The 19,906-nt window shown below is 43.3% G+C and overlaps 1 protein-coding gene across 3 annotated transcripts in view; it reads left to right on the top strand.

Moving 5' to 3' along the window:
• Positions 1-19,906, top strand: part of PCDH7 (protocadherin 7) — a 461,646-nt gene that overhangs the window by 277,095 nt on the left and 164,645 nt on the right. The window contains exon 3 of one of the 3 annotated variants that reach the window (XM_063136150.1): positions 13,944-14,278. The exons of the other annotated variants lie outside the window; for them this stretch is intronic. Coding sequence (XP_062992220.1) covers positions 13,944-13,948 — 5 coding nt within the window. The 3' untranslated portion in view covers positions 13,949-14,278. Of the gene's footprint in view, positions 1-13,943; positions 14,279-19,906 lie in introns of those variants that run through there. 3 annotated transcript variants of the gene reach the window in all.

Here is a 19,906-nt window from a genome sequence, read left to right as displayed (position 1 = left end):
AGTGTCAGAAGCTCTAGGGAAAACTCTGCACAGCCTTCTCCTTCCCATCCCCAGGCAAGAAATGTTTTTTTTTTTCACCTATCAGTGCGTTTTTGACAAATGTTCAGTGTTCTACAAATACAGTGGAAGCAGAACAGAAATTCTCTGTTGAAGAAAAGAAAAGTTTACAGGTGAAATTGGTAAAAATGGGAAAAACAGAGGGAGGCAGAGAAGAGCTGTCTTTAGTTGTTCTGTTTGGGCATGGCTAGATGGGGCGATATCCCGGGGATTGTCCCGGGATCGTCCCTGAGTGTCCACATGATGCACAGGGGATCCTGGAGGCAGGGAGGGATGATCCCTTTCTTTCCTCGGGATAGCCGGGACAGCTTTAATCCTGACTTTTCCTGCAGTCTTAGGAGACCGCAGGATGTGTGGGCAGCTGTCCCGGTTTAGTCCTGGCTCCTCGTGAGTAAATGCAAGGAGCCAGGAACCAGGCATGGGGGCACGAGGGCTCCATGCCCATCGGGGATGGGAGGGGGTGGGGGTCTTTTTTAAAAAAATAAAAACCTCACCTTTTTCATAGGAGCACTCCTGCACTCATTTCAATAAAAAAAACGATGGGTGTGATGTCATCTTCCTCCCAGGACGTTGTGCACGATGTGTAGACCGACGGGGAGGATCTCATGATCACCATATTGTGAGATCTTCCCCCTCAGGACCCTAGGTGAGGACATGACCATGGTGTTCTAGGAATCACAACTCTATCAGACTTCTTAAGCCTTATTCTTTTAATAAAACTGAGTTATTTCAGTGTATAGGCACACATATCATACAGTATACATCAGTGTATATTTACACATGCGTAAAATATCAACTCTCCCTTTTTTTAAAAAAATAAGGGGCACATGTATGTGTGTGCGTATTTACGGGGGCAGGGTGGAATCACAGCCAGTTGTGGAAATGGGATAGAGTTGAGTGGGCCTATGCAAGCTATTGAGGTTGAAGGAAGTAGCATGAGTCATTCAAAATATAGGCATAAGAGATGGAACTGAGGAATGAATGTTTATGTGGTTACATGCCAGTTTTAAAAACGGATTAAATATGTGTTTGCTTCACTAATTACAGGGATAATTCTCAGCAAATGCCCCAACCTTGGTTTTCAGTGTGTGGTAATTGGTATGTTCTTAATTGGAAAGCTTGTGACTCGAGGGCAGAGTTTGGAAGGAATTAAATATGGAGTCTAGGGTGTGGTCTGAGAAAACTGCCAGGGGTGCTGCAGGAAAGACCTGTCCAAATGTTATCACTCTTATGTGAGCATAATGGGGGGGTGTGTGTGGGAGCTCTTTCCTTTGTTGTTGTTACATGTACGTGTGTTCAAGTTGTTTCTTATGTGTACTGTTTGTAGTCCTTACAACAAACCCGTGAGGTAAAGCAGGTTTTCATATTCATGTTGCAGATTGAGAAGGGAGAGGACTGAGGCTAAGAGATGATGACTTGACTAAGGCCATAGCTAGACCTACCTGATCTAGCGCGACGGAGGGGTGAGGATCTCGCAATGTGGTTATCACGAGATCTCCCCGCTGTCGACACATGGCACGCGATGTCCTAGGAGGAACAGGACGTCACACCTGCCATTTTGTTTTTGTTTTTTTAAAGGGGACAGAGCACACGAGCGCTCGTGAGGAAAAGGGTAAGTTGTTTTTGTTTTGTTTTTTTAAAAATCCCTGCTCCCCCCACCCTACCCGCAATGGCTCCCGGCTCCTCACGGTTACTCGCAAGGAGCTGGGACAAACCACGACGGCCGCCCTCACATTCCCCAGTCTCGGGATAATCCCAAGACCACGGGAAAAGTGGGCTAAAAAGCTATGCCGATATCTTGGGGCAAGATAGGTGTCATCCTCCCTGCTCCAGGGATCCCCCGTGTGTCATATGAATGCACAGGGGTGATCCTGGGGTGATCCCCAGGATATTGGCAGGTCTAGCCATGGCCCAAGAATTAGTGCTGTGCTGAAAATTTTGATTCTTCCATTTTCAGCATTTCATGGCGGAGGGGACGAAGTGAAAACTCTGTCGAAAGAGGCTAGGAGAGGTGAGGATTCCAAATAACTTTCTCCTTGGAGAAGGGGACAGGATTACAGTTTACCTTTTTAAGTGTAGGCAGTGGCTGTGGGTCTTCTCTCTCTCTCTCTCTCTCTCTCTCTCTCTCTCTCTATATATATATATATATATATTTAAAGAACACCTCCTGCACTTTCAGGAGCCTAAAGCCCTTCTCTAGCCCAGCAGCTCTTTCTGAACTCCCATGAGACCACATGACATCTCCCTCTCCAATAGGCTGCCGACATTGCACATTTCCCCCTGCTGAGAATGACAGCCGCCATTCACACCACAGGGGGAAGTGCTCAATTTCTGGAGCATCCAGGAAAGACGCACTTCGCTCTGCTGCGTCAGTGGCGGCCATAAAAGTATCATTAATGCAACGGGGCGAAGGGCACGATTTCAGCTGCCAGGGTGATTGGTTGCTGAGCACTCACCAGGCCGAGCCAAGCCGCAGAAGAGGTTTACATGGCCCAGCAAGCTGGGGGCGGACAGCGGTGTCGAAGGTCGCGCATCTGCCAAGGTGGATGCTGTGTGATTTCACCCATCCCTACTCAGGGGACACTGGCTTCTCCGAAGACTGGACCTGCATCAGTTGTACCTGATGGAGAAGAACAGTCCCTTCTGAGATTCTTTCGGTTCCTTCTGTAGGTGTGACCTTGGGTGTATGTGTGTGTGTGTGTGTGTGTGTGTGTGTCAAATTACATATGAGTGTGCTTCGTTTTTTTCTTTCTTTCTGGGCTACTGATGCTGGCATCCAGCCTGACGCTGTTTTCAGCCTGACCCTATCCCCTATTTGAAAATGAGCCAGTGGACCTACATGCTTGTCATAGTGTGCTTTCTGCTCCATGTGGCACCTTGAATTCCAAGCAGGTACCGTGGTAGACAATGTGCTTCTCAGAAGCCTTGCCATGAGCAAGATCTAAACCTGTAATCAGCAGAGGTCAGTACTATCTTGTTGAGTTTTCCAGAGCATGTGCTTAATGGCATGTATTGTGCATCCTGCCACCTACTGGACTGTGGGTGGGTCAATGTGATCCCCCACTCAGTTGCAAATTGCCTCATAAACTGTCTGGCAAACGGTACATGTTTATCCCATGGCACAGGAATGTTGCCTCCAGTCTGGAGGTAACGGTCATGGCTGCTTTGTCTGTCAAGTGGAAAACTTCTGGATACCTGGAAAAGTAGTCCAGGTGGCCCTACAGCTCAAAAATGTCAGCAGCTATCTTCAGGAATAGCAAATCTGGAATTTCATGGAGGACCACCAGTTCTCTGTGACTGACTGGCTGGTGTTCATGGGATTTTTCTCCAAGTGCTGTGGCAAAACAGTCTATGCCTCCTTCCTCATTATAAGGAAGTTGTCAGAACCGGGAAAGTTCAGAAACTGTGTTTCTCTTGGACACAAATAATTTTTGAATGCAGTAAGGGCTTCTACTAGTATCTTGTTTTCAGTATCTGCTTAGATAGTAGGGATGTTGTTATAAATTTCTGAAGCCTTTTTTCCTATGCAGTGCAGCATCATAGCAATTTTGTAGTCCTCTGAGTCTTCCATAGCTTTGGTAAGTTAGATAATATCCTAGTCGTCTCTGCTCCCATTTTCTTCTAGGTTCCCAGTAAAGCTTAGCTCAGAAGGAGATTTAAAGCTCCATCCTTTTCTATTAATATAGAGGTGATCCTATTGGTATATATCTGGCTCTCTACACAATGGGGAGAGCCCATTGGGTATGCCTGTCACACAATTGTTAACCATGTGATGGAGAACATCTGAGCAGGGCTTTAAATGTTATGCTATGCAAGGAGGACAGTCCACTGAAACAGGTGAAGCATCTAGGTGTACTAGAAAAAATCAAATCCCACGGATGTGCTTCACAGGTATAGAAAGCAGCACATGTTCGGGTGTGCACCAGTTAAATGTGGCAACACACATTTAGAAGTTGCACTTCCACCTAGGAAAGAACTTTCTTGTGGAACTTACACAGCCTGGATCTTGGGTTAGGGAGGGCTTAGGCTTCATCCATGTCCTGCACTACTTCCTCAAAGCAGGCACTTATTTGGGCAGGGCAACCAGCATTAGGTGGGATGTCCTCAATCCAAATGTGGTATATCTCAGTGTACCATCTTCTCCATGGGGGTTCTAAAAGGGAGCATGGCATCACTCCTCTGTCTTCAAGAGCGGTGAAGGCACGTATGCATGAACAATAGCCCCTGTTCAAATTAGAGCTGTGCGGAAGGGGCCTCTCAAAATTCTCCACCTTGTTTATGCATAGAAAACTTGTGTGTGCGGGGGGGGGGGGGGGCAATTTCACTGAATTTCTCTAGGGGGAGGAGAAATTCTCCCAATATTTTATCTCCCCCCCCCCAGGGTTTTGGGGTATTTTTGCACTGCCACTGCAAATAGCAACAGGATCAGTTTTGTCAGTAGCTTGGCACCCAGTTTGCATCCTCCACAATGCCCCATATACCTAGCATCACTCCAGGGCATTGTAGGGAGAAAATGCCGCTGCCACCCAAAAAAAATAAAAAATGAAGAAAATTTGGAGAAAATTCTGAAAAGTTTCTTTTTATTTCTAGAAGGTAAGAAAAATCTCAGGAATTTCCTGAAAGTTTTCTTTCCCCATGAAAGGGGCTTCCATTTTTTCTGCATCATTCTCAAGGTATTTTATAATGTATTTTGAATGTATGTTGGTGGTGTTTTGGGCCTTACCTAATCTCTGTAAAGTGGCTGAGGGCACTGTATATATTTCTATTACACATCTCACCATTGCTCTACAGCCTTCCCAGCTACCTGCACTTCCTGTTCTGAAAAGGCCCTATGGGAGGAATAAAATTCATGATGGTTTCCCCTGGGCTGGAAGTGTGGGAAGCCGAGGAGGCTACAGGCTGTCAGACAGATGACTGTACAGTTAAAGACAGGGCACTCCCGTATACTCCTCAGTCATCTCATAAGTAAGTTAAGAATAGGGTGACCATATGAAAAGGAGGACAGGGCTCCTGTATATGGGGAACCTGGTGAAATTCCCTCTTCATCACAACAGTTAAAGTGCAGGAGCTATACTAGAATGACCAGATTTAAAAGAGGGCAGGGCACCTACAGCTTTAACTGTTGTGATGAAGAGGAGATTTCACCAGGTTCACCAGGTTCTCCATATATACAAATGACACCTGCTGAAATTCCCTTTTCTATGCAAGTGCTAAAGATACAGGAGCCCTGTCCTCCTTTTCATATGGTCACCCTAGTTAAGAAACATATAAAGCCCTATATGGCTCGGGTCCAGGTTATTTGAAAGAATGTATTCTCCCTTATGAGCCTGCCTGTGCTTTGAGATCTTCTGGAGAAGCCCTTCTTTCAGTCCCACCATCTTCACAGGTGCGCTTGGTGGGAACATGGGAGAGAGCCTTCTCGGTGGCTGCTCCAGTGCTCTGGAACTTTCGGAAGCAAGCTAAAACCTTTTTGTTCCAGCAGGCCTTTGGAGAATAATCTGGCCCTCCATCTATGTTAATGTCTTATCATTTTGCTGTGCATTTTAAATGTTTATGTGTCTCCCCCCCCCAAAGTATGTTTTAAACTTTGTAGGGCCGCCTTGACGCCCAGCATTGGGCAAAAGGTGGGATACTACTACTACTACTACTACTAATAATAATAATAATAACAACAACAACAACAATCCTGAACCTAACCGATTAGAAATTCTCCCCAGAAAATTCTACTTTGAATTTCTTTTCGAAAGCAATTTATTTTCTATTGAATTGAATGAGAATGGTCAAAATTCTTGTAGGAGAAATTTTCAGAACAGCACTAGTTCAAATTACCATTTTTGCATTTTTTAAAAAAATTTAAAAATATATGCAAGAACCTTCACCTTTCAAATCTGATCACCCAGTACCTGCTAAATCTGAGCTCTTTTCTGCCCTCTGCTTTTCCAGATCTTTTATGGAACTGTGCGCAAGTTGTGCATGACCAATAGCCTTGCAGCTTTTTGAAATGTTGTCAGATCTGTGGTCCAAGGTGGTGCCTGGAAAGCCTGAAAGAGCAGCCTCACCAAGTGCCATCTGTGCAAGGAGTTGAACAACAGCATCCTTCCTCCCCCGAATCAAGCGCAGTCTTCCGGCTCCATGGGGGAGAGCTGTTATTACTCTCAAATGAGTTGTTTCCCACAGTTGCAGACAATAAAAACAGTAACGAAAGAATGGATCTTGGACAGGTGCAGCGGTGTCCTGGTGTAATTTTGATCCATGCTGGCTGTTTGGTTAAGCAGATTGCAAAGGTCACAGACACTATTAATGGGGTATTTCCTCACCTGTTCATATGCTGAATGGTCCTATTTTTGAACAACAACAACAAAACAGATGGGGAAACAGTGAAATCACAGCTACATTCAGCTAGAAATAGCAGTGTTATGTCTGGCATTTGAACTCTGTAGTGTGAAACTTTTACAAATGAAGGTGTGTAACCCCCACCCACCCCGGAAGTATAGAAGATTCTAAACTGAATTAATTAACCACCTAGTTATGGCCATGATCCAGTAATACCATCTCAGAATCAGACGCGGCATACACAGAACAAGTCTTTTACATGTAGAAAACAAACTGAACGTGCTGTCACATGGGGGATGTGTGATAAAATGTTTACTGACGTGGCCTTTGGGATTATGCCAAGTAGCTCCATACATCCTTGGAAATTCAGATTTTACAACACATGAATTCAGCATAATAGAATATAGTTCATAAAGCTCATTCTATATCCTAGATTTGAATCCAAAGGTGTTATTTCACATGCAGAAGTTGCCTTGTGCTGTTTATTTAGTATATTTCTATTCTGCCCAATAGCTGAAACTCTTTTGATGGTTCACAAAACAAAACCTAAACTATAAATACAACAAAATAGTAAAACATAATATTTAAAGCTTTAATTTAAAAGAGAATAAAACCAAATTTAATAAACCAGGGTAAAAGGCAACAGATCTAAAAGTGCACAAACTTTTTTTTTATAAAAAAAATTAAGGACTAAAAAGTCTGGGAAAATAAAAGGCTGTTTGCCTGGCACTGAAAAGACCACAGTGTAGGCACCAGGCAACACCTCTCTGGGAGGGAATTTCACAATTGGGGTGCCATCACTGAAAAGTCCCTTTCCTTTATAGCCACCTGTCTCACCTCCAGCATCCAGAGAAGAGCCCTTTGGCACACCATAGCATAACCGCTAAGAGTCAGAGTAATAATCCACTGTGGGACCACCTTCTGGGATCAGCATCCAACTAGGAGCAGAACCACCACAATGCAGTAACTCCAACACCCAACTCAGATAGCCTACCTAGAACTATGCCATGATTGATGGGATCTAAAACTACTGAGAGGTCCAAGACAATCAACAGGGCAGTGTTCCCTTTGTCCCTCTCTTGGCAAAGGTCATCCCACAGGGCAACCAAGGTAGCTTTCCTTCCAAAACCAGCCTGAAGCTTGACTGAAGTGGATCTTATAATCAGTTTCATTCAAAAATGTCTGGAGTTTGCCAGCAACCACCCTTCTGGGCACCTTGTTGGCAAACGGCCTATAGTGTTAACATCTTCCAAGTCCAGGTTAAGCTTACATAAGCAAGCTTGAGAATTGCTGCAGAACGTACTTATTAGAGCACGGCACAAGCAATTGGGCAAGCCTTTGCCCATGGCTATTTTCCTTCTTATTATTCTTTGGACTCAGCTCATTGATTTTAACAATAATACTTGCCTACAATTTTGTTATGTTTAATTCTCATTCTCTCTCTCTCTCTCTCTCTCTCTCTCTCTTTCCTGAAAACTTTCTTTGGGCTACATGCTTATACAACATCCTTAAAATCTAAAGATGAAAATGGAAACAATTCCAACTGTATACTTCTCTCTACTGAGAGCTGAAAAGTAAATCTGATTGACTTTCTGATTGAAGTCCACTGGGACTTCAACCAAAAAAAATCAGTGATGGCAGCTGAGCTGTGTTGTAATCTCAGCATTGCAAACAGCCGAGAGTTATTAGCCAGTAAGATGCCACATTTGGTAAACATTGCTGAGTAGTACAATGTGGCCATTGTTTTCTAGAAACTTCTGCCCAAGGCCTTTCCAGACAACTGCTTTTAAGAACAAAGCATGTATGGTTTCCATTTATTTGAGAGATCTTACTTCCAGAATTCGTCCTGTTGCAAAGATAACACTTTTTTCTCTGTCCCAAATACACATTATCCAATCCATCCCCTGACTACCATGTTTATTGCGGTATGGAATATAATATGTGGATGTTGCCATGGACGTGTCATGGATTGCAAAACCACACCTATAGCTATTTATTATTTTTATTTATTTATTGCATTTTTATTTCGCCCAATAACCAAAGCTCCCTGGGCGGTTCACAAAAACTAAAATCAATCAAAGTATAAAACAAACAGTATAAAAACATGATATAAAATACACATTAAAAAGTGATTAAAGATATACCATGCATAATTAAAACATCTTTAAAACATCCTTGAAACATTCTAAAATTTCACTGGATAGGCCTGCCGGAATAGATCAGTCTTTATTGCTTTTTTAAACTCTAAAAGACTGTCAAGTTGACGAAGGCCATTCCACAATCTGGGGGCAGCAGAAGAAAAGGTCCTCTGGGTGACAGTTGTTAATCTAGTTTTGGCTAGCTGAAGTAGATTCTTCCCAGAGGACCTGAGTGTGTGGGGCGGATTGTATGGGAGAAGGCGATCCCACAGGTAGCCTGGACCCAAACCATGTAGGGCTTTAAAGGTAATAACCAACACTTTGTATTTCGCCTGGAAACTAATCGGCAGCCAGTGAAGAGATTTTAAAATTGGTGTAATGTGGTCACCTCTAGGTGTACCAGTGACCAGCCTGGCTGCCATATTTTGGACTAATTGAAGTTTCCGGACTAGGCACAGAGGTAGCTCCATGTAGAGCGCATTGCAGAAGTCAAGCCTTGAAGTTACCAGTGCGTGCACTACTGTCTTTAGATCTTCCAACTCTAGGAAGGGGCACAGCTGGTGTATCAGCCGAAGCTAATAGTAGGCACTCCTGGCCATCTATCTGGGCTGTCATTTGGAGCGACGGATCCGGAAGCACCCCCAAGCTGCGAACACAGTCTTTCAGGGGGATTGTAACCCCATCCAGAACCTAACCCCATCCAGATCTGAAACATACCTGAGGGCCTCTGGACACATAATTAGATGTGGATCCTTTTGAAATTTAATCAGTTCAGGAAATATTCTTCAAATGTAAATAATCATAGATGGATTATTTAAAGTTGATTTTTAGAGTGATTTTTTGTGGTCACCCTGATTTCATTTCATTTCCATTTAGTTTTAAACATTCTGATCTCCTAATGGATGTAGCGCTGGAAGCCTGAGGATTGAAGCCCAAATATTTTCCTCTAAAGGCAAAAACATCACATTAATATTTTAATGACTATTTGTCTATCAATTAATGCAGGTAATTAAAAACACATTGAGATAGTGATTATTTTCACACCACCACTGCAGAGTTATAGTGTAACAAGGGAGAAGAGTTAATGACACATTGATGCAACTGGAACATCTAATTTGAGACTGCAATTCTGCGAGCCATGTTCTCATAATGGTGGTATTAAGACAGTGTCGGTTCTCTTGAAGAGCTTACACAGTCGTTAAGCCACGTGCCCAAATGATATAGTGATATGCAGAATGGCCCTAAGAAATGTCACTTTGAGTTGCATTGGAAACTCTTTTTGCTTCCCTCAAAATTCTTTGGATGGTTCACCTGAGGAAGAGTCTCAGTGTTTGTCTCAAAATTTAATTTCATTCAAAGCGGAATAGTTCCTTGGTTGGCGAGTAGTATATTGCGAATCCCAATATAAACTCTAGTATCGTCCATTTCAATCCATTTGGGATGGACTTCCAAGTTTCAGCTGCCACTGTTAATTGTCTTCAGAGCTTCATACAATTGCAACATGGATTAGCAAACTCAGTTTTGCTCTCAGTGTGCACTTCCTCCTGACAGTTGAAAGCTGTGTCAAGGCTCAGTCCAGACATGTAGTAAAAAGCTACGTTGTCCATTTTAGATTATTTAAAGACTAGCAATTTGTCTTAGATCTTCTGATAAGGCCTCTAATATGTATATAACATCACAGACGGTAATGTTCTGTGCAGTTATTACATGCCCTTTGTGGTATAATCACTTAAGAACATCAACACTAGCAACAGCACTCTTGTGGCCTGTTTTAAATTAAATTATGTAACTGAGATAGCTGTAAGGAGTCCAGCTTCCCAGTATGGATATGAAACCATTCACAGTCTCTCACATTCTTTGGCTTACTCAAATGAAGTAAGTTAGCATCCACACCAAATAAGCATATTATAAAGTTATCCATGCTGATATAAAAGAGACTATTATTATTTTTTTGGAAAGCAATGAGCATAAATAGAGACCCAGTGCCTTGGTTTTCTAGCTATGATCTAGAAAACCCTAGGGTTCCTTAGAAGCTCAGTTAGGATTCTTCAAAAGAAAGAACAGCATTAGCAAACCGGCTTCCCTGAAGATCAACTCATTTTAAAGTCTTGTGTTGGTTTGCATGGGAAAATATGAGGACTTGGTTAGTGCCCACATGAACATTACTCTGACACCTCTTTAATGTGCAGCAGTTTCATGGCAGATAAACAAGTGCTTCTTGGCTGACAGGTCAATGGGGAGAGCTTTCTACATACCAAAGAGCAGAAAGTTTGAAAGCTGCTAGTGTAATGGGATAGGGGATGGTGGAGTTATTCCATGCTACCATCATTGGAGAGATTAATGTCTGGAAGGCTACTTGTACAATTTACCATGCTAAGAATAGTAGAGGCAAAGGCGTGCCTTAGGCTTGACAACCTTCCTTTTGCAATACGTGTTAACAAAAACTGGAGGTTTATGAATTCCTGGGCAGGATCTACACTACTGCTTTAAAACGTTTTATAACAGTAGTGACAACTGTTGAGGCCCAGGACACACTCCACATACAGTTTTCAAAGCGTTTTCAAAGTGTCATATCCTGCTTGGTGTAGATCTGGCCCTGGTGGGCTGAAAATGGCAGGAGATGTGTCTGATAGATTATTGGTTTTCCTTGATTTAGGCTGCAATGTAGGAAGGATAGCACATATTCTTCACTACAACATCTCTGCAAGTTTATTTTGTAAGCTAGACCAATATCAAATCCAAGTGGTACCTGCTGCTCACCTTTACTATTGAGTAAAGCAGTGCTCTAATAGTGACCAAAGGGCAAAGAGATAATGCCGTAGCTTTAATGCTTAGCAGTCATTCTGGAAACCAGAGACAATTTTTCCTTTTTTCTTAGCTTATGTCATTCTAATCTTTCCTTTTTTTTCCTGAATTCATAAGTGATAATAACAAGCATCGTACTTCATAAGAAAAGATAATGTTGCAATGTGTTTATTCACTTAATTTTTTCCATTATCCAGATTGATAACCCCTTTGGGTCAGTATTTAATGTTTTCCAAGCACTAGCAGGACCCACCATGGAGCACAATGGGGATTTAGCATTTTGGATAGGAAGTGGAAATGAATGGAAACCCTCATTTCCAGAATTGGGCAGGTTAGCAGAGCTTGAAAAAATGGAGCTGTGCTGACCTGTGTCGATCCAGAAACTAGGGTTTCCACTTATTTCAGGGCTGGCCATATGAAACGCTAAATCACCATTGCACTTGCAGTGTTTCCCAGTGGCGCAGTGGAATCAGCAGTGGCCCCTTTGGATCCTACCCTTTGTCTTCTAGGAATTAATTTACTAATTGTGATTTCAAAGGAGAAAGTTTGACATGGAAAGAAAACATGTTCAACCTTTGGGGATTCCAGGAACATGGAAGGCTGCGGAAGGGACAGAATAAATGGTCGTATGTTAGCCCTATTCAGAAGTATCGCACATGGTTCCAAACCACACAGAAAGCACCCTCTCTGCATATATTTGTGATGTAGGCATGGATGCCACAGGTGGAGCCAGTTGACATGCACGGTTTCAGGAGTGAGAATAATTGGTGAGTTCCTACTCTGCACTCACACACTGGTCCACAGAGTAAGGGTTACTTTTGTATAGGGCTTTGTTGAGATTTAGAAAGTTTAGACATTTTAGTAATTGGTATTTCAACGAGTCTGCAAAACCTCATTTGACTGCACATAACAATTACAACTTCAACTGAGGAATAATTTCATGTTCTTTCCGAGATGCCCCAAGACCTTTTCTAAGCTGTAACAAAAATTACAGTTGGTAACTCTAGGTATGATATTTAGGAGTCTGTTTCCAGTCCTGTGTTCCGCCATGACCTTAAATATCAACAGGCAATGCTCTAAATGATACCATCTATTTGCCAGAGCAATTCCCCTGGGTGTGTGTGCAGAGGAGGTGTTCTCAATGGCTGCTCCCCAATTTTGGAATGTTATTGTCCCGGAAACACTCTAAGGCTTCCAGCAGCAGAATAAGACCCAAGCAACATCTGATGAGGCATAGCATTCTGTGGATATCTCCGTCCATGGTCAGAGACAGAGCTATTATCTCAGAGGGGGAAATCCAAGAAGGGATTCTCCCCATCATCTCCGAGGGTTCAGTGAAAAGCTTCATGGTTGCTCCCTTTCCTGAGGCCCATCTACAAAAATCTAGCACAATCAGAGGATCTAGAGGCCAAGAAAGCCATTGCCAATCCCTGCCAGAATTGATCCCATAAGATGGCATTCTAAGGCCCTTTCTACACCTAAGGATTAAAATGGAGGGATCATCCTTGCCTGCTCCCGGGATCCCCTGTGTGTCATTTGGATGCACAGGGATGATCCCGGGGGAAAAGGCAGGTGTAGAAACGGCCTAAGAAATCTTTGTTAATCTGGACCTAGTTGCCAGGGATAAGGAAAGATAATATAACATTTTGTTATTTGTTGTGTTTCTTGGAATGATGTGGGTTATATGGCCAATTAAATAAATAAAAGAATTTGCATTCTGTATGTCGGTTCCTCAAAATCTGCTACCTACTTCATGATAGGTCTATCCCTATATATATTGAAGAAGTGAAAAATTGTGATTTGAAATTCAAATCCTTTAACCTTTAACTCAAAGGAGCAGTGGTATATTCAACAGACATTATGGATTTATTATTTTTTATTATTTTTTGTATGAGTGTAATAAGCCACATGGTACCAATGGGATGCCTCAAAGGCTGGCCTATATTGGCTCCAACCAAACATGTACCTAATAGCATTTAATTACAGAAAGTTGTCACTCCCTGGAAAAAAAAAACAATTAACATCACACACACAAAGGTGCTTCCTGGGAATAAGTGTGCAGCTTTTAAGATTTGCTAGTAGCATCATTATTCTTTGACAAAAAATTCCAGTTTAAGAACTAAGATGGAACAAAGGCAGGAGGAATATTGAAACTCTCACCAATACAGTCCATTTTATTGCCTAAAGGGAGAGATGAGAACTACGTGCCAGGATTGCAAGGCAATGATAATTACGAAAACACGAAAACCTCCAGACGCACCTAGGGGAAGAAACTCATGGTCTGGAGGCAGTGAGACCAGACAGTTTAGAGAAGAGGATAAAGCAGGTCCCTGGATCAACTGAATATTTTATGCTTAATTCTTTTTACTCAAACTTGCCTGGAAGAGCTGAAGTCTTGCAGTGGATGTTGTGAAATGTATGCAACCATTAAAGATGTATTTGGGGATTTATCCTAAAATCCATGGATTACAAAGTTGCTTTGAACTAGTTTTACATCAGACAATTTTGGGAGCACATTCTGGTGTCTATGGATTTAAATTGCTGCAAGCAGTTTGGGAGGAAAAATGCAGATAATATTTGACTTCTGGATTGGTTTTCCCATTTGCACAGGTTGATCCTGTCTCAAAATGTGCTGTCACCATTTGGGGTTTCACTCAGACAGGAACATCGGAAGAGTCTTACTAATGAGGGGCAAAACCGAGGTCTGCGGTAACTAAGGTGACAGCTGGAGCCAGCCTTGTAAAAATAATAGCTGCAATTAGGAGTACGTATGGGGACACCTAGAGACAAGTTGGGAGCCAAGCCCTTTCCCATCACCTTGGCTTCTAATACCAAAGAATTAGAAGATACTGGGAATCAGTGAGATTGCTCATAGAAGCATGATATTGTGAAAGATGAAAAGCCACCTTGCTGCCACCAATCGTGTGCAATGGCACCATGGAAAAGTGCCCACGAACAGTTGCTCTGAATTCCAGGTGAATCAAAATCCATGCCTTGCACTGCCTGTAGCCATGCACAAAGAAACACCCTCACTAATCCCGTGCCTGAAATTTTCTGAGATCTTCCAGCTTTTCCATTCTGCAAATGAACAACTGAGTCTGTTCCCAAAAATTTACCAGCAAAACGGATAGAACTAAATATGGTCCAGCTGTTTTGACACGGCCTTTGTCAGACGTTTCTTTACTAAGCATTAATCAGAGTGACATTGTGCTTGCTTAAATGGGTACTGATGGCTGCCGTTGCACAGTGGAGACCAGCTAGTGGGCATACCTGCATGTGTTTGGCTGGGGCCAGCAAAAGAAAGGGTTTAGAGGTTACAATATAGCCAATGAAATAGAGAGAAAATCAGTTGTTGTTGTTGTTGTTGTTTTCGTTTTCGTTTTCGTTTTCCTAGCTGGATTATTATTATTATTATTATTATTATTATTATTATTATTATTATTTATTTATTTATTTATTTATATAGCACCATCAATGTACATGGTGCTGTACAGAGTAAAACAGTAAATAGCAAGACCCTGCCGCATAGGCTTAAGAAAAGAAAAAGCTTGGTGACTTCCAAATGCATGTTTGGAAGAACTGGGTGAACTGCTATCTGTCAGGGTGCGTATTTACAAATACACATGTCCAATGTATATTTGTAACTTGGGGAGCATGTTTAGACAGAAACAAAGTCCTACAACTCCCAACCAGCCAATGCTGGGAGTTGTAGAACCCCCCCCCCCCGCCCCATCTAAACATGCATAGGACTGTGCCTTAAATAAATGTTACAAAACAAACATGCAGTTCTCCAAAACTCATCACAAAATGTCTGACCCTGTAAAAGGTGTCAGGGCTTTCAGTTGTGGATGTGGAAAGTTTCTAAGGGCCTTGCTAGACCTACCACATAATCCGGTGGGGAGTAGGGGCGACGGCGCGCTACAGCTAGTGCACGCCGTCGCCCTTTTCCAGACGTAACACACGATGGGGCAAGGGAAAGCCCCATTGCGTCCGGCATTTTTTTTTTAACTTAAAGGGCCATGTGCGCAGGAGCGCACCATCGAAGAAGGTAGGGTTTTTTTCAAAAAAATAAAGGGTCCCCCACTCCCCCTGCCCCTGATTTCCCCCCACAATGCCTGATGCCCCCCCACCCACTCGCCCGTCCTCCCCCCGTCCCTGTCCGCTAGGCCCGGTCCCCGATGCCCGTCCCTGCTCGCCAGGCCCGGTCCCCCGTCCCCAATGCCCATCCCTGCTCGCCAGGCCCGGTCCCCCATCCCCGATGCCCGTCCCTGCTCGCCAGGCCCGGTCCCCGATGCCCGTCCCCGCTCGCCAGGCCTGTCCCCGTCCCCAATGCCTGTGCCCAATCTTTGGCTTTTCCCGGCTACTCGCGAGTAAGTGAGCAGCCGGGAAAAGCCACGGACCCTGCTAGACCTTCCGCAGCCCTGGCCTCAGGCTGGGGCTGCAGAAAAGCCGGGCCATAACCACATCCGGTTATCCCGGTTCAAGCAAGGACTTAGCCCGGCCTGACCCCGGGATCCCCTGTGCATCATCTGGATGCACAGGAGGGAGACCGGGCCTCACACCGGGCTAATGCCTAGTCTAACAACGGCCTAAGATGGGCCATGCAACTCTGTCTCTAGGAGCCCAGGTAATTCTGTTCACCGTCTGCAACACCGCACTGTCCAGGTATATAGGAGGTCTGGCAGTACTGGTAAATGGACCATCAGATTCAAGCCTGTGAAATGAGTGTGCATTCAGCGTTCCACCTACATGTAATTAAAACAAACCCCAAACCCACCTCTTTCAGCAGCTGCCCCTCTTGAGCTCCTGCTGGATCTACACTGTTCTCCTGGTTGCTCTAATGCTTTGCTTCTTAAATCCAAAGTGGATTTGCTATATTGAAACAGTAATTTCCAAGTCTCACCCAGGCACAAAGGCTCCTTCATTTATTCTCTGCGGAGGGGATAAACGCTTGAATTTGTTCACGCAATACAGCATTTTTTGTTTGCAGGGGGGATGACAATAAGCTCTGAAGGAATTGCACACACCAAAAGCAGAATTTCTAGCTAGTGTGAAGTAAAATTATGCTCTGTAGTACAGAATTGAGCTGGATTTTTTTGTTTGCTATATTAGTGTCATCTCTCCTCTCTCTCTCTCCTTTACATGGATCGTCTCTTTTCTTCTTCTTCTTTGATACATTATATATAGGGTCTAAGTCTTTGGCAGACTTTGCCATCGGTGGAATTTGCCCTGTGGTGACAACAATCTGAACACCTGTGTCGGCAAAGCATAAGGACTATAATATTCCTTTAGGTTCTTCCTCTCCCCAGGGAGTCAGATTTCCAGGGAAAGGGAGCAGCAGTGACTTGACTTGCATCTCACACCAAAATGAATGTTCCTAGTTAGCACGGTAAGAATTTAGTTTGTACTGTGGTAGCAGTAAATCTTCCCATCTAGAGCACTGAGGCAGTGCATCCAAAGCATATTGAATAATAGTGTAAAATAACTAAATAAACTAATTGTACTCTCTCTTGTTTATTTCTATCAAGATTCTTAATGCCTCTAAGATTTATAAGACTGCAAAATTTAGCTGCTGGTAGTGAGCGACTTCTGTAGCCTTGGGTGGAATATTCCTGCAGGTATCTGAGGATCTCAGTTGGACCTTAAAGGCATAAAGCTGTTGCAAGATGGCAGCTTTGTCAGTTCCCTTTGCAGTAAGGAGAGCTGAAGAGCTTTCATGCCGGCAGGCATTAAAGGCTTCTTGGGATTGCTAGAGAGCATATTCTGCCATGACACCCATTTTCAGCCAGCTAAATATTAATGTAGGCTGCGGATCTCGTCTAGACTCTGGATTCCAGAAAGTTTGGGACCCCACATCTGAGTAACGTTGCTAAATTTGTTGAAACTCTTTACCTTGAAATTCCTCAGGTGCTTCGCCTTCGTATGAATTTCCAAAGGTGCATCTTCAGTCTTGATATTTAGATGTCTGCTTAATAACCACCTCTTCATGCAGGCTTTAATTATAGTTTTATGCTTGAAATGTCTGAACCTGTGGTTCCTCTCACAACACACCATCAGTAGGGTAAAACTTAACAGTTTTGTTTTCAACTAGTTTTTGGTTTTTTTGTATTTCATTGTTATATTTTTATGGTTAAATGATCATGTTAACTGCTTTGGTAGTTAACTGGAAAGTGTGTGTGAGAGAGTGTGTGTGTATGTGTGTATGTCACCACAGGGCAAATATATATAGCAAAATTTCTTCAGTTTGGGAAAGGCCTGCAGGCCTTTCCCAAACTGAAGAAATATTCCAGTCTTGTGCAGACACTCAAAATTCTTCTGATGTTTCACCCAAGAAAGAGCCTCCAATTTTGCCCTGAATTTGGTTTTGAGGTAAAAATTTGATGGCAGCTATACCTACATTCAGTACCAGAGCTCACACGAACTAATAAAGAAAAAGAGTGTCTCTTTTTCTTTATGAATTGCCTCTTATAAACAGTTACAGTCTTAGGGCCACCACAAAGCTGTTGCTTTTCACCATGGTGACCAGACATTGAATAGACAACTCTGCATGGTTAGAGTTCAAAATCACCGGGGAGGCCTATGTGCGTAGAAGCAGGTTTCCCACTATAGACATGCCCCCATCTGTGGACGAGGGTGGGTGGGGACTGTGACCACACAGGCTGGGCCAACAAGTGTGACCCTGCTCTCTCCCTCACACAACTATGGATCTTGTGTAGGATAACACCCAAATAGGGCTTTACTCCCCTTGCAGTAACTACAATTGTAGCATGTTTAATTACACACAGTGCAAGTAAAGTAATTGCCCCTTCCAGACCTGGTTTAGATTGAGCAAAATCTGTTAAATCCCATAAATATTGTTAGAGGATTAGTAGGAAATCTTCCAGTAGACAGAGTAATGGAATGATCTCTTAGAAGGGGGTTGTTCTTTCTTGAGCATTGGAATTTAAGAAGAGGGACGGCTGAGTTGCCAAAAGAAACAGCCAGCAAAGGACTACAGGGAAGCGGCAAAAGGAGTAATAATGGAGGTAGCTCTTGGATTCATTGGGGGAGGAAATAAAATTCCGTATGAGGCTGAACTCAGGTGTTTGAACAGTCTTTCATTAAAATTTAATTTTGAAGCCTTTCAACAGTTTTTCTAGATAGTTAACCATTTTTCAGAGTGTATTTTAGAGTTATTTTATACAGCTGTAACTGCATTTCTCCTAGCGCTGTGCTGAAAATTTCTTCCACATTTTTTTTTTTTTACCATTCTCATTCAGTTTGATAGAAAAGAGATTGCTTTCAGAAATAAATTCCAAGTAGAAGAAATTTCTGAGAAATTGTCGTGGGTTGTGTTCAGGGTTCTTGTGCTGACCTTTTTTTTGTGAGGAGTGTGTGAGAGTGTCCTGTCTTTCATTGTACAATCATCTCTCTGGCAGCCGGTAGCCTCCTTGACTTCCCACACCAATTTAAGCCCAGGGAATACATAATGAGGTAATTCTGTCCATAGGGCTTTCTCAGATCAAACCATGCTGGGAAACTGTAGAGCAATGCCCACTTGTATATCCGGTCACTTGAATATAGCTCCTGCAACTTTAACTGTTGTGATGAAGAGGGAACTTCAATTTGTGGATTTTTCTGCATATTTTCTTCGACATTATTCCCAACCACAACCACTATGTGCTGGAACGAAGCTAGTTATGGGGCATTGAGGAGGATGCAAAATTGGGGCCAGGCTGCCAACAAAGTGGATGTTTTTGCCGCTTGCAGTCAGCAGTGCAAGAAAAAAGAATCTTTGGGAAAAGCTGTGTTTGCCAATGGTGAGACTTACCTGTGAGAAATGGTTGGAGAATTTCTCCTCCCCCTGGAGAAATGCAGTGAAATTGTCTCCCCAATTTCTCTGCTCCAGAATTTCGAGAAGCCATTTGCACATAGTTCTAATGTTGTGAGAGTCCGTCCAGGGGGTGGAGTCCGATGGACTCCCCCATGCCTGGACTTCTGGACCTCGCATGCCGAGGTGCAGTGCTCTCACAGACTGCTGGTCAAGCACCACACAGCTTGGCAAGAGCCTGGCACCTGCCTGTACACCTAGCAAGCTGCCATTGTTGTGCAATGGAGCATTAACACCTGCACAGTTGCGTAAATGGCCCTTTAAGGCCGCAGTTTCTGCAATGTGTCATGAAAATCCCAGAGCCGCCATTGTTGCGCAACCGTGGTGGCTCACTGGAGGAACAATGGCCCTGCGGCTTCGTTGGGAGCCCATCAGGCTGTCGAGATGCTTGTGCAGTAGCAGCAGTTCAGCAAGCATCCGATGAGCGCTCAGTGTGGGTGAGTCTATCCATCCCTACTCTGATTTCTCACATACTGAAAACTGTTGTGTTTCCATGCTACCTTTTATACATGTTTTCACTATCTCAAGGTCAAACAGTGCCTAGGATGGAAAGGCATGGAAAGGCATGCCAGCTTTGCTTATGTGACTCCGCTCCTATAACAAATCAGACATCAATCCTGGTCCTTCCTGAAGAAAAACAAATGCATCCAATATTCACTCTACCTTTTGGAGTGACAGTGGGCTCTTTGGAAAGCCTTTTATA

Source organism: Elgaria multicarinata, chromosome 10 (assembly GCF_023053635.1).
Source record: "Elgaria multicarinata webbii isolate HBS135686 ecotype San Diego chromosome 10, rElgMul1.1.pri, whole genome shotgun sequence".
Taxonomy (NCBI): domain Eukaryota; kingdom Metazoa; phylum Chordata; class Lepidosauria; order Squamata; family Anguidae; genus Elgaria; species Elgaria multicarinata.
Note: the sequence above shows the minus strand (reverse complement) of the source record. Positions and strands in the feature narration are given on the sequence as shown.